Consider the following 11,739-nt stretch of genomic DNA (forward strand, 5'->3'; position numbering starts at 1 on the left):
TTTCTGACTCAATTGATTCCTAAAAAAAATCTCCCGGTAGCGTGATAAAAATGTACTTAGGCCAGGATATTGCTCTACGATTTACCTCGTGCTAGTCGTCCCTCGGGATAGGAAAGGCTGTTCGAAATGTGCTTAATTTACGCAGCTGCGCCGACAATAGACGTAACCACGCCCATATTGTCTCGCCGTATTGAATGTGGAAAAGATGGTGGCTTGCTTACCCCGCTCCACGAGGTGGTTTGTCCCCCCAACTCAATGTCCACGTTTTGAAGATGGCGTGGAATAGTCGTGATTTCTGTGCTCTTGATGCTATAAAACAGTATGTGTTAGTACACTAACATTTTGCCTTATTTTACATCAACTCACCTTTATTCCAGACCATTGAATTGAATGCTTTTATTGTCATTATACAAGTATAAGGAGATTTAAAGCTTTCACCAGACAGTGCACAAGTAACAACAGACAAACAAATAAATAATCAATAAATAAGTACATTGGTACCTCGACATACGAGCACCCTGACATACGGGCATTTCGCGATACGAGTAAAATTTCGAGCAAATAATTATCTCTAGATATGAGAAAATTTTTGAGATACGAGAAAGCCAGGTGGCCAAGACATGAGAGGCTGTTTATCATTGTAGCGCACTGTCTTTTTTGCCGCATCTCTTTCGTGTATAACAGATATCTACGAGCCGTGACCAGACATTTCGTCGACGGACACTTCGTCGCCGGACGATTGTTTTTAAAATAAAAGGCAATAAATAAAATTATTTTATTAATTTTTTTATTAAAAAGAAGACAAAGGAAATTCACATATTCTTCATCGTCTTCCTTCTTTTGTTTGCTTGGTATTCCCATAGGTATCATGAATACAGACTAGATTTCCGATGCGCGTTGTGTGGCAACGGAGCTAGACGTCGTCGCTTGTCGGTCATTTTAAGAACAGGCCCACTCTATTAATAGAGTCAATAGAATTTGTTCTTTGAAAGGACAATAGATTGCTTGATTTAAAATCAAACGTGTGCGTCTAAATCAAAGTCAGAAATGCAGTATTTTTGGCATACTTCATAACAAATATCAGCATCCAGTCAGAATCGTAGCCACATCAATTCGCGATTAAAAACCAAACAGTTAATAGTAATTTAGCGGAGTCACTCAGTGCCCCCCGAGGAACCGTTTCGTGCGTAATGTGTTTAGAGACGAGCACATTTAGTACTTGGACACGCCCAAATGTTAATCGTGTGTTATCCTATTGTGAGGAGATGTGTGCATCATTTTCGGAATATTTTGAAGGGAATACAACAGCAAACAGCCCATTGATAGCGAACGTGAGGGTGGAGGCGTGGCAAACAACTAACACGGCCAGAACGAAGGTAAAAAAAAAAAGAAAACAAAATTAGAATTCAGTTTTGTGTAAAGTTACATTAAACATATGTTTGAGTGTGTCTGTATATATTAATCCAAGTTTATTTAAATTAGTTTGTTCCGTTTACGAGTGCGTTGTCGTGGGCGGAGCGTTGCATTTTTTTCAGTGTTTTTTTCCGTCACTCAGCGTAAATGGCGGAGCGATCGCTACGAGTATATATTACTTCTTGTTGGCTGCTCATAAGAACATCAGGGGCACTGGCTCGCAACTCCCTCTTTGTAATGCCTCTGGTCGCAACTCCCTCTTTGTAATGTCTCTGGTCGCAACTCCCTCTTTGTAATGTCTCTGCGAGCACTGGGCGGAGCGTTGCATTTTTTTCAGTGTTTTTTGGCCCCCTTAGCCTGTTAGCTCCTGTTGGCGGAGCGATCGCTAATTTAAGACTACTTCTCGTTGGCAAGTGGTCGTGCGTTATCCTATTGTGAGGACATTTGTGTGCATCATTTTTGGAATATTTTGAAGGGAATACAACAGCAAACAGCCCATCGATAGCGAACGTGAGGTTGGAGGTGGGGCAACTAGCCAACCCGGCCAGAAGGTATAAAAATGTAAAACAAAATTAGAATTAAGTTTAGTGTAAGGTTAGATTAAACTTATTTTTGAGTGTGTCTGCATCGTAATCCAAGTTCATTTAAATTTGTTTATGTTATATTACAATTCACCAGTGTTTTTTGTGCGCAGCTGTAGCTGCAGTAAAGTTTTTATAGCCATAAAATAGTAATTGAGGGTTGGATTGATTCAGACCTAGCACTACTGAAGGCCTAGGTGTGAAATGCACGGCCCGCCACTGGTTTTTAATTACTTGACTAGTCCAACACTAAAACCAAATTTAAGATAATAGAATAGATTTTAAAGATTTATAATTTAGGAGAACTGAAGGTCAAGATTTTTAATGGCAAAAACTTTCAAAATGGCATTTGTTTTTCATGAAAAGTGTATATGTAGTATAGTAGTAATAAAGTTGATCCGTTCAGGAAGTGACTGCTTCTTCCCGTGTCTCACTCAACTCCGACGGAAACACAATCGCACGCTAATGGTTCCGTTTGGGAAATAGCCTAAACACAATCAATCTCTTTCCGGGCCAAATGCGCTGTTACGTTTCGGCCTTGGTCGCGATAAGGTAGCCGAATTTAATCCTCTGTCCCGGGGAGCCCCACTGGGATTTGGGACAGTTTATTTGGAGGAGAAAAGATGGGTCATTTCCTGTGGTCGGAACCCCTGACCACCGCGCAACTCAAGCGGCTGGACGAGCACAAGTACAGCGCTTCGGGTCGCTCCCTTCTGGAACCGCCGTGTCAGATCTATTGGAACTGGCTCGTCCAGCAAATCCCGACATGGGTCGCACCGAATACGCTCACCATCGTGGGTCTGTTCGTCAACATCGTCTCCACACTTTTGCTCGTGTTTTACTGCCCGACGGCCACCGAGGAGGTGAGTTGGGGGCGACCTTGGACCACGTTTCCACTTGGAAACGTGCTTAGCATATGGCTGACGATTTCAACTTATTTTGATCGGAATCTTTTTGTATTATCTTTTTCCATCAAACACTTGCAACGAGATGTGTATGGGGAGCTTTAAAGCGCTCCCGTTTGTGTTTGATGACGAGGTTATTACTCCTGGACAATGTGTCGTAATGAGCCTATTCTTTGTTTTTTTTTCTTCTTCAACGAGTGCTTGATTTTTACCAACAGCCGAACACAAAGTTATCCTTGTTTGTCGATGCGGAAATTAAACATTTTTTTAGCCTTCGCTTGCTCGCTGGTTCTCATTTGACGTCATGACTTATCTACGAGCACCTATGGACACGCAATGGACTAGTTGAGCCCTTTTGTTGTGTCAATTGCCTTTGTGGCTTACAATTCAACCAAAGTCCACATTTTATCTATCAGCATTCTTATCTGCATTGATTATTCACTTATTAAACTGCAGGCAGTATATTAGGCTGCATTAAGGAACATTTTCATTGGGAGTATATAACTGTTGTTCGTTTTTTTTTTACCTCGTCTCTACAACGACTGCGGTCAAACCAGCGGACGTTCGCGTTTTCGTGGTCAAATGAGCGGACACTCAAAATAGTCTGCCCGCTTAGTCCAAGCTTTACGACAATTCCATTCAAAACACCAGAGTGGCGACGCAGTGGTCACTACCGTGTGTTAGTAGCGCTTTTAAACCCTCAAAATACTCTAAACCAGGGGTCACCAAACTACGGCCCGCGGGCCGGATACGGCCCGTCAGCACATTTAGCCCGGCCCTCTGAACAATACTAGAGATGCTATCGGATTTATTTCCTATTTGGAAAAAAAAATACAAATCCTGATCCCCCCGCCCCCCTCGCCCCAAAAAAAACCTAGGCCCCGCCCTGTCAAAGAGAGAACGGAATAATGGCGAAAAAGTTAGGTAAGAGAAAAATTGATTCAGAATGCAGGGTATTTAACCTGGAGTGGACAAACGATTATTTTTTTGTTCAATGCAAAGAAAAGGCTGTTTGTCTCATCTGTCAAGAGACGGTGGCGGTATTCAAAGAATACAATCTTCGCCGACACTATGAATCCCGTCACAAAGACAAGTACGATAGCTTGCAAGGCCAAATACGAGCAGACAAACTCAAAGCGAAAAAGTGAACTACTATCTCAGCAGAATACATTTGTACGCCAAGCTCAGCTGAACCAGGCATCCGTTCGGGCCAGCTTTCGAGTTGCTAAACTGATAGCAAGCAGCGGTAAGCCTTTCACTGACGGAGAGTTTGTTAAGAAATGTATGGATGCTGTCGCGGAGGAGGTGTGTCCCGAGAAGAAAGATGCATTTAATGCCGTAAGTCTGTCGGCGAGTACAATCACCAGACGCGTTGAAGAAATCGGGAGTAATGTATATGCCCAGCTGCAGCAGAAGACGAAAGAATTTGACTTTTTTTCATTAGCACTGGATGAAAGCACGGACGTGCAAGACACAGTGCAACTGCTCATTTTTATTCGTGGAGTTAGCGCAAACTTTGAGATATGCGAGGATCTGGCAGCCCTCCAAAGTCTCAAAGGGACTACAACGGGAGAGGATATTTTTGACAAAGTGTGCCAAACCATGGAGAAGTTGGACCTGGACTAGTCAAAGCTAGCTAGCATCACGACTGACGGGGCTCCTAGCATGGTGGGCGAAACTCGCGGTCTAATGGGACGCATGAACTGGGAGTTGGAAAAAATGGGGTCTCACCGCCCCGCTACGAGTCCACTGCCTAATTCACCAGCAAGCACTGTGCTGCAAAGTGTTGACGTGAGAGAGATTCTGCACTGACAACTGAGCTGAACTTTTATCTGTTAAGATTGTGCATGGCACAACAGAAAGTTAATGTTCCAGGGCTTTTTTTTTCTATGAAGAACCCAGAGAGAGTTATTTAGTTATTATTTATTTCATAAATAGTGTTATTTATTTCCTGTTTTTTTCTGTGAAGAACTCAGAGAGGGTTATTTAGTTATTTATTTCATTAATAGGGTTATTATTTGTTTCCTGACTTTTTTTCTGTAAGGAACCTGGAAAGTGTTATTTGGTTATGTGTGGCTTTCTGGAAAACAATAAAAAAAATTAAGCTCCCCTACGATCGTCACACTTTTTCTGTTACAAACTGAAGAAATCGGGAGTAATGTATATCGGCCCCCCATCAGAGAAGGGAAAGGTTATGTGGCCCTCACAGGAAAAAGTTTGGGGACCCCTGCTCTAAACAGTCACAATAACAGCACCGTATAGCTCATAATTTAAAAATGAAATAAAGTAGCTGCATTAAAAAACACAAGTACAATATTATGCTTTTTTTATGATACCGTAACTGTAAATAAATATTTTTTCATCATTTCAAGACAAGGTGTCAATCCTAGCAGTACACATACTCAAAATTATGCAATTTCACAGATTAAATTTGGAGGAAAAATTGAAATTAAAGTTACTGCATGCATACTTCGTTCATGATAACACTTCCCATTTTTGTAGTACTGTAAATCAAGATTTTTCCATAGTTCCCAGGCAATCCTAAAAGGTGACCTCTCACTACTCACCTACTCAAAATTATGCAATTTCACAGATTAGACATGGAGAAAATTGAAATGATTGATTAATGATTGATTTACGGTACCACAAAAATGGGACATGTAACCATGACAAAGTACCCATTTAGCAACTTTAATTTCAATTTTCTCAAAATGTAATCTGTGAAATTGCATAATTTTGAGTGGGTGACTAGTGAGCGAGGTCACCTGTAAACGGCCATATGTGAGCTAAATTTACTTTCTTTTTGTGAGGCTGAAAATAGTCTGCTTGCCAATGTCTTCAGTTGATTATTTTATTCAATATTGGACAGCAACTTTTGGTTTGAGGGTAAATTTATAAAAATGTCAATATGTATGCAGGTTTTATTCTTTACTTTCCATAGTGTAAGGTGGGAGTTTTATCTTTCTTGCACAATCGTGATATTTTTTTTCTCATATCGCCCAGCTCTACTTGGGTCGAAAAAAAAGTTTTATGATACTCTGATGCTTTTTTTAAAATCCAACGGCTTTTTCAGGCTCCAGCATGGGTTTTCGTCCTGAGCGCCGTGGGCCTGTTCGCGTACCAGTCTCTGGACGCCATTGACGGCAAACAGGCACGCAGGACCAATAGCAGCTCGGCTCTCGGCGAGCTCTTCGACCACGGCTGCGATGCCGTCTCCACAGGTGCTTCAAACCCGCTCTGGGGTCCCCCCCTCCCCTTCCCACGGTTTTCACAGAGATGTTTTCGTCTCCCCGCAGTGTTTGTCGCCGTGGGGACGTGCATTTCCTGCGGCATCGGCAGATACCCTCACTGGATATTTTTCTGCGGCTTCATCGGGATGTTCATGTTCTTCTGCGCACACTGGCAAACCTACGTCTCCGGCACGCTGCGTTTTGGATTGTGAGCTCCGCCCCCACTCGGGTGCTCGCCGTGCGACCGCCCCGCCCACTGGCTTCTTATCCGCCTCTTTTTCTCCCTGGCAGGGTCGACGTCACCGAAGTGCAGATCGCCATCATGGCCATGTACCTGATGTCCGCCTTTGGCGGGGTGAGCCTTTGGCAAACCACGGTAACTCAACCTCGGAGTCCGGATTTGGATTTGAAAGTTTGCTGCCGCTTCAAATGAACGGAATATTTCTTATTATATATATATCTTATACAGACGCTCCCCTACTTACGAACATACGACTTACGAACAACGGTACATACGAACATGTCTGCAAATTGCGTTTATGTCGAAAAATGTTGGTAAGTTCGATTTTGTATTGCGCCTTTTTCCGAGTAGTACTTCTTTCCGCCGCTAAAACCGACGCCTGGCGCTGTGAGCGCTCAGCTCACCCAGCATCTACCTTCTTCTGCCCACTTCGTTGCAATGCGGAAGTTGCGTGAGTTGCGTAAATTGTGTAAGTTGCGTGAAATAATTTACTGTCAACACGCCATGAAAGAGAAGTCAGCCCCAAAAAACACTTTTTCAACACGTCCTTTGACCAAATAGCTGAACGACAAAAGTTGGCTCTTGAGTTCAATGGTGTCACATCATACTATACAAGTAACATAAAAAAAAAAGAATATGTCGGAGGCATCGGTCTTTTCTGGGTACATCGACTGCGGCACCAACTCCACCTCACCGCACCCCGTCAGATGAGCTCGCACAAGTAACCAAAGCGTATGAATGTGTATGTTTGTGTGGGTCTCGCAACCCATTTACACTGGGATACAAACATGAGTTGGAATGCATGAACTTTCCAAGGCCGGCGAGTGTACACACTCCAACCAAAAATAAATGAAGAGCCCCCAACCCAAACGCAACTGTTGTAAAAGTTCCCTTTTAGAAGGGATGGAACGAACTATCCTGTCTGTTACATGAAATCTCCTCACCTGCACATTATTTCTCACAGTGCTACCGCATCATTTATGATGAAAAAAAGAAGAAAACTGTGCAATCGTCGTTAGATCGCTTCTTTCGGCCAGTTTCTAATACATAAATCTCTCTCTCTATACAGTACTGTACATATTCTCTCCATTTTATTAAATGTTTTTTAGTACAAACCAATGCGTGTTACTTATACAAGCCTTAAACATACAAATGCACTTATATAAACCTTCAATATACTTATACTATAGGCCTTAAACATAAATTATAATTCAAAATATAGCACTGAATCAACTTACAAACAAATTCAACTTATGAACAATCGCTCGGAACCTAACTCGTTCGTAAGTAGGGGAGCGTCTGTACTATATTTCTATATTCTCTCTAATGAACTAATTGTTCATTAGTCGGGTTGCTCGTATCGAAAGCGCAACTTATGAACTGTATTTTACGCCGTATTTATAACTGAAAAAATGATGACAGGCTTGTATCCTCCTGACTACCAGGAAAAAAAAAATGTTGTCCAATCACATTTATTTTGAAATTCCGCAATCTACGTGAAGTAATTAGAATACTGCAAAAGAAATTTGGTATCATTGAAAAGTTTTGAATGTGCTCTATAGCACTGTTTCCCGTCCCGCAGTACACTGGTGATACAATGTAATATTCAGAGAGAAAATTAATATGAATATAACGAGATTAAAACTGTACTATTTCAAGGTTAAAATCAAAATATGGTGAACGTTAAATTATAGATTATACTATTACAAGATTCAAATTGTGAAACAGTCCTTTTGTTGCATAATTTTCTCTAACATGAACTGGAAGTTGTTTGGTTTCAACTTTTGGCGACGTAAAGTCTGTGTGAGCAGAACGTTTTTTTTTGCGTAATATTAGGAGATTTAAGTAATATTTTGGGAAAAGTCAAACTTATGCGATTCAAAACATTATTTAATTTTGCATAACCCGAACTGGAAGTTATTCTGGGTCCGCAGACATAAGGTCAATGTAAAAAATTACATTTTGGAATCATATGTGATTCCTACTGATAAAACTTTGATGACAATGACTATTATTAATATAGGCGACATCATTTTAAATGAAAAGATTTTCCGATGGTGGTGTCTGTCCCTTGACATTTTTTTCAATGCAAAAAAAAATGTGCCGTTGCTCAAAAAAGGTTGGGAAACTGTAGAGCACAAAAGGAGTTAATGCGATTAGATGCACTGTGGGAGATATTTAGGTTTACAAATATCCTCTACAGAGGGCAAATTTGAACTACTGCAAAGTGACAGACGATACGGCATAAAGCAAGACGATGCGGATGATACTGTCATTTATTTCAAAATAGAGAAAAGATAAACAGATAAAACGCTAAACAATTTGTTTTGACGTCTGGGAATTAAATTAAAGAAAACATAAAAACTCACTTACTTGTACCTGCCATCGCTTGGTCAGGGCGCTGCCATCTTACCTTTTATCAGAGACTCGGACACACTTCCTGGTTGTACTGTACATGACTTCTTTTTTCAATTTGTCCACGTGCAGGTAACATCCTTTCGGAATGTACAATCCAGCATACGATCCTTTCGATTCATGCAATATCTCAGAAATCCTACGTGCGATGATTTTTCTTAAGATTTTCCCTTCAAAGTAACATGTGTACTCCCTTTTAAAACCCTGAATATGGAGGTGAAAATTGTAAATCAGGGGGCGTCTAAACGAGAGAAATTGCCAAATTAAAAAAATTCAAGGGTGCTGCTCATACGCGGAGGCGGTCAATATGCAAGAAAATCCGGTAATTCTTCCTGAGTCCATTACTCACAGATTTTGGCTATTTGCTTCAGGGCTCCCTTTAAAGCGTCTTCTTTGAGATTGGGCTGTTAAAAAAGATATTCTAAAAATGATGACTAATGACATTTTCTTCCATCTGTGTTGCTTTCAAGTTGCCCGTTTTTGGACTGAAGCTGTTCGTCTTCCCCATCATCGGCATCATCGGCGGGGCCCTCTACTCCTGCCACAACTACTTCCACGTCATTCTCAACGGCGGCGTGGGCAAAAACGGCTCCACTGTGGCAGTAAGCCGTCCAAGCGTGACATTTTCCGCCGCGTCGGGCTTGGCTAATCCGCAACCGGTACGACGTAGGACACCAGCGTGCTGAGTCCCGGTTTGCACATCGGCCTCATCCTCACGCTGGCCTTCATCATCTTCAAGAAGTCATCCAGCCAGCTCTTTGAGCACCACCCCTGCCTCTACCTGCTCGCCTTCGGCATGGTCATCGCCAAGATCTCCAACAAGCTCGTGGTACGCTCCCTGTTGTTTGTCTTCAGAAAGAGAGCGGCAGATTTTTAAGTTTGATTTCCGCACAGGTGGCGCACATGACAAAGAGCGAGCTCAACCTCCCGGACACGGCCTTCATCGGTCCGGGCCTCCTCTTCCTCAACCAGTACTTTAACAGCTTTATCGACGAGCATATAGTCCTCTGGATTGCCATGGTAAGTTCCCATTACGAGTTAATAGCAATAAACGTCCACTCCGTTTCAAGTGGGTAGACTTTAAGCGCTTAATGCATACCCGGACTGAGTTCATACCTGTCAACCTTTGCCGATAACTGCCCTTATAAATGATTATTGATTCCCCTTACAAACCCCCAAAAAACCTTACAAACACCGTACGAGTCGTACGGTGTTTGTAAGGTTTTTTGGGGGTTTGTAAGGGGAATCAATAATCATTTATAAGGACAGTTATCGGCAGAGGTTGACAGGTATGTGAGCTCGTATGTCAAATTACTCGTATCTCAAATCAATTTTTCGCATAGAAAATAACTAATTACAAATTATTCCATTCCCACCCTCTGAACCCCCCCCCCCCCCCCCCCCCCCCCCCCCCCCACCAAAAACAGGATATTACAATAGAAAAACATATTTTTATTTGTTTTAATTCACCACCTACTCACAAAGTAACAAATGCCTATCTAGTGGTTTTGATCTTTAATACTAAAATGTGACATTCAGTACAGACAGACGGTAGCGACTTAACGCGGTCAAGAGAGAGAGAGAAAGGACAGAAGAGTCTTGACGGCAACGCGTTTGTAACATAACAAACTTTAAATTTAACTGAAATGAACTTAGATTACTATACACACGTTTTAATCTTACGTTACATTAAACTTAAACATTTTTGTGCGATAACCGAGGCAAAGATGTTATTGTATACCAAGGCAAAAAAATTGCTCGAATTTTGCTAGTATCTCAAATTTTTCGCAAATTGGGACACTTGTATGTTAAGGTATTTTTGTATTATGATTCAAATCTTGCAATGTTATTGAATTGAAAGCTTTATTGCCATTGTACATACTAACATACACAACATACTTTGTACGAGATGCATTCCAGGTACAACCCACGCGGACAGTTATGGATTTATCGTTGGCACTGGCCATAGACGACACTGGTCTAAGCAATGGAAATCAACTTTCGATACTTTGACTGCTTTTCAGGTGCTGTCCGTAGTGGACCTGGCACGCTACTGCACAGATGTTTGCCAACAGATCGCCGGCCATCTGCGCATCCGCGTCTTTAGCATCGCGCCGTCAGAGCCCACCCATCGCGACTGACAACTTGCCCGGCGGGAGGAGACTAGGGGAGACGCGGATCTCTCCCCGCTCCTGAAAGCGGAGGACGACGACGACGAGATGAGACCCTGCACCCCGAGCCTCGGCCAAGTGACCACCTCTGCCTAAGAAAAATGTAAAACTCTCCACCAAAGACAAACAAAAACATCAAATACCAAAGTTTTTTATGGGAATTTTTAATCCAAAAAGTAAGCGATCTTTTTAAAATTGATAATTCAATCAAGGTGGTTAAAATGAGTAGAATACGTGATTTCCAAGAGGTGTTTTGGTCAGCAGGTTTTGGGATACAGCGTTTCGATTTCACCGTGAATTGTTCCGCTTTCTGACTTCTCCCTTAAGGGCTAATTTTGAATGTTGTGATTGTATCCAATTCAACTGAAGTCGCCTTAATTCATTTTGTTGTCCTTAAAAAAATTGCGATCAATCTAAACCAATTTTCTACGTGTTTTCAACAGAGAATTGTATACAGAAGCTTCCTTTCTTTTGAGAATGTGCCGGCAGAACTGTCTGTAATTCCTCTCGAATTAATTTTTTTCTCCTCCTGCGCCTATTTTTCAGGTTGACGAGAATGAAAGGGATTTCCTATACTTCTGTGGTACTGCTCAACTATCTTAAGGTTGCGTTTCCCGGGTTGTACTCTTAAAAAGTCACACCTGACTTTGTTTCTGTGACAAACTATGCATTGTAATATCTAACCGGTTTTCACTGTTCACTAATACGACTATACGGAAAATTTTTACTAACAAATATATGTGGGAGGGAGGAAAGTTTGTAATAAATCATATTTTTCATGCA

General features: G+C 41.7%; 1 protein-coding gene across 1 annotated transcript; it reads left to right on the top strand.

Moving 5' to 3' along the window:
- The first annotated feature begins 2,435 nt into the window (after positions 1–2,435).
- chpt1 (choline phosphotransferase 1) lies at positions 2,436–11,739 on the top strand. The gene is made up of 8 exons (XM_077593471.1): positions 2,436–2,857; positions 5,973–6,120; positions 6,196–6,337; positions 6,421–6,505; positions 9,256–9,387; positions 9,456–9,614; positions 9,680–9,805; positions 10,810–11,739. The coding sequence occupies exons 1-8, from the start codon at positions 2,618–2,620 to the stop codon at positions 10,924–10,926; spliced, it is 1,149 nt and encodes a 382-aa protein (XP_077449597.1). The 5' UTR covers positions 2,436–2,617; the 3' UTR covers positions 10,927–11,739.

This window comes from Stigmatopora argus, chromosome 23 (genome assembly GCF_051989625.1).
Source record: "Stigmatopora argus isolate UIUO_Sarg chromosome 23, RoL_Sarg_1.0, whole genome shotgun sequence".
In the NCBI taxonomy this organism is placed as follows: Eukaryota; Metazoa; Chordata; class Actinopteri; order Syngnathiformes; family Syngnathidae; genus Stigmatopora; species Stigmatopora argus.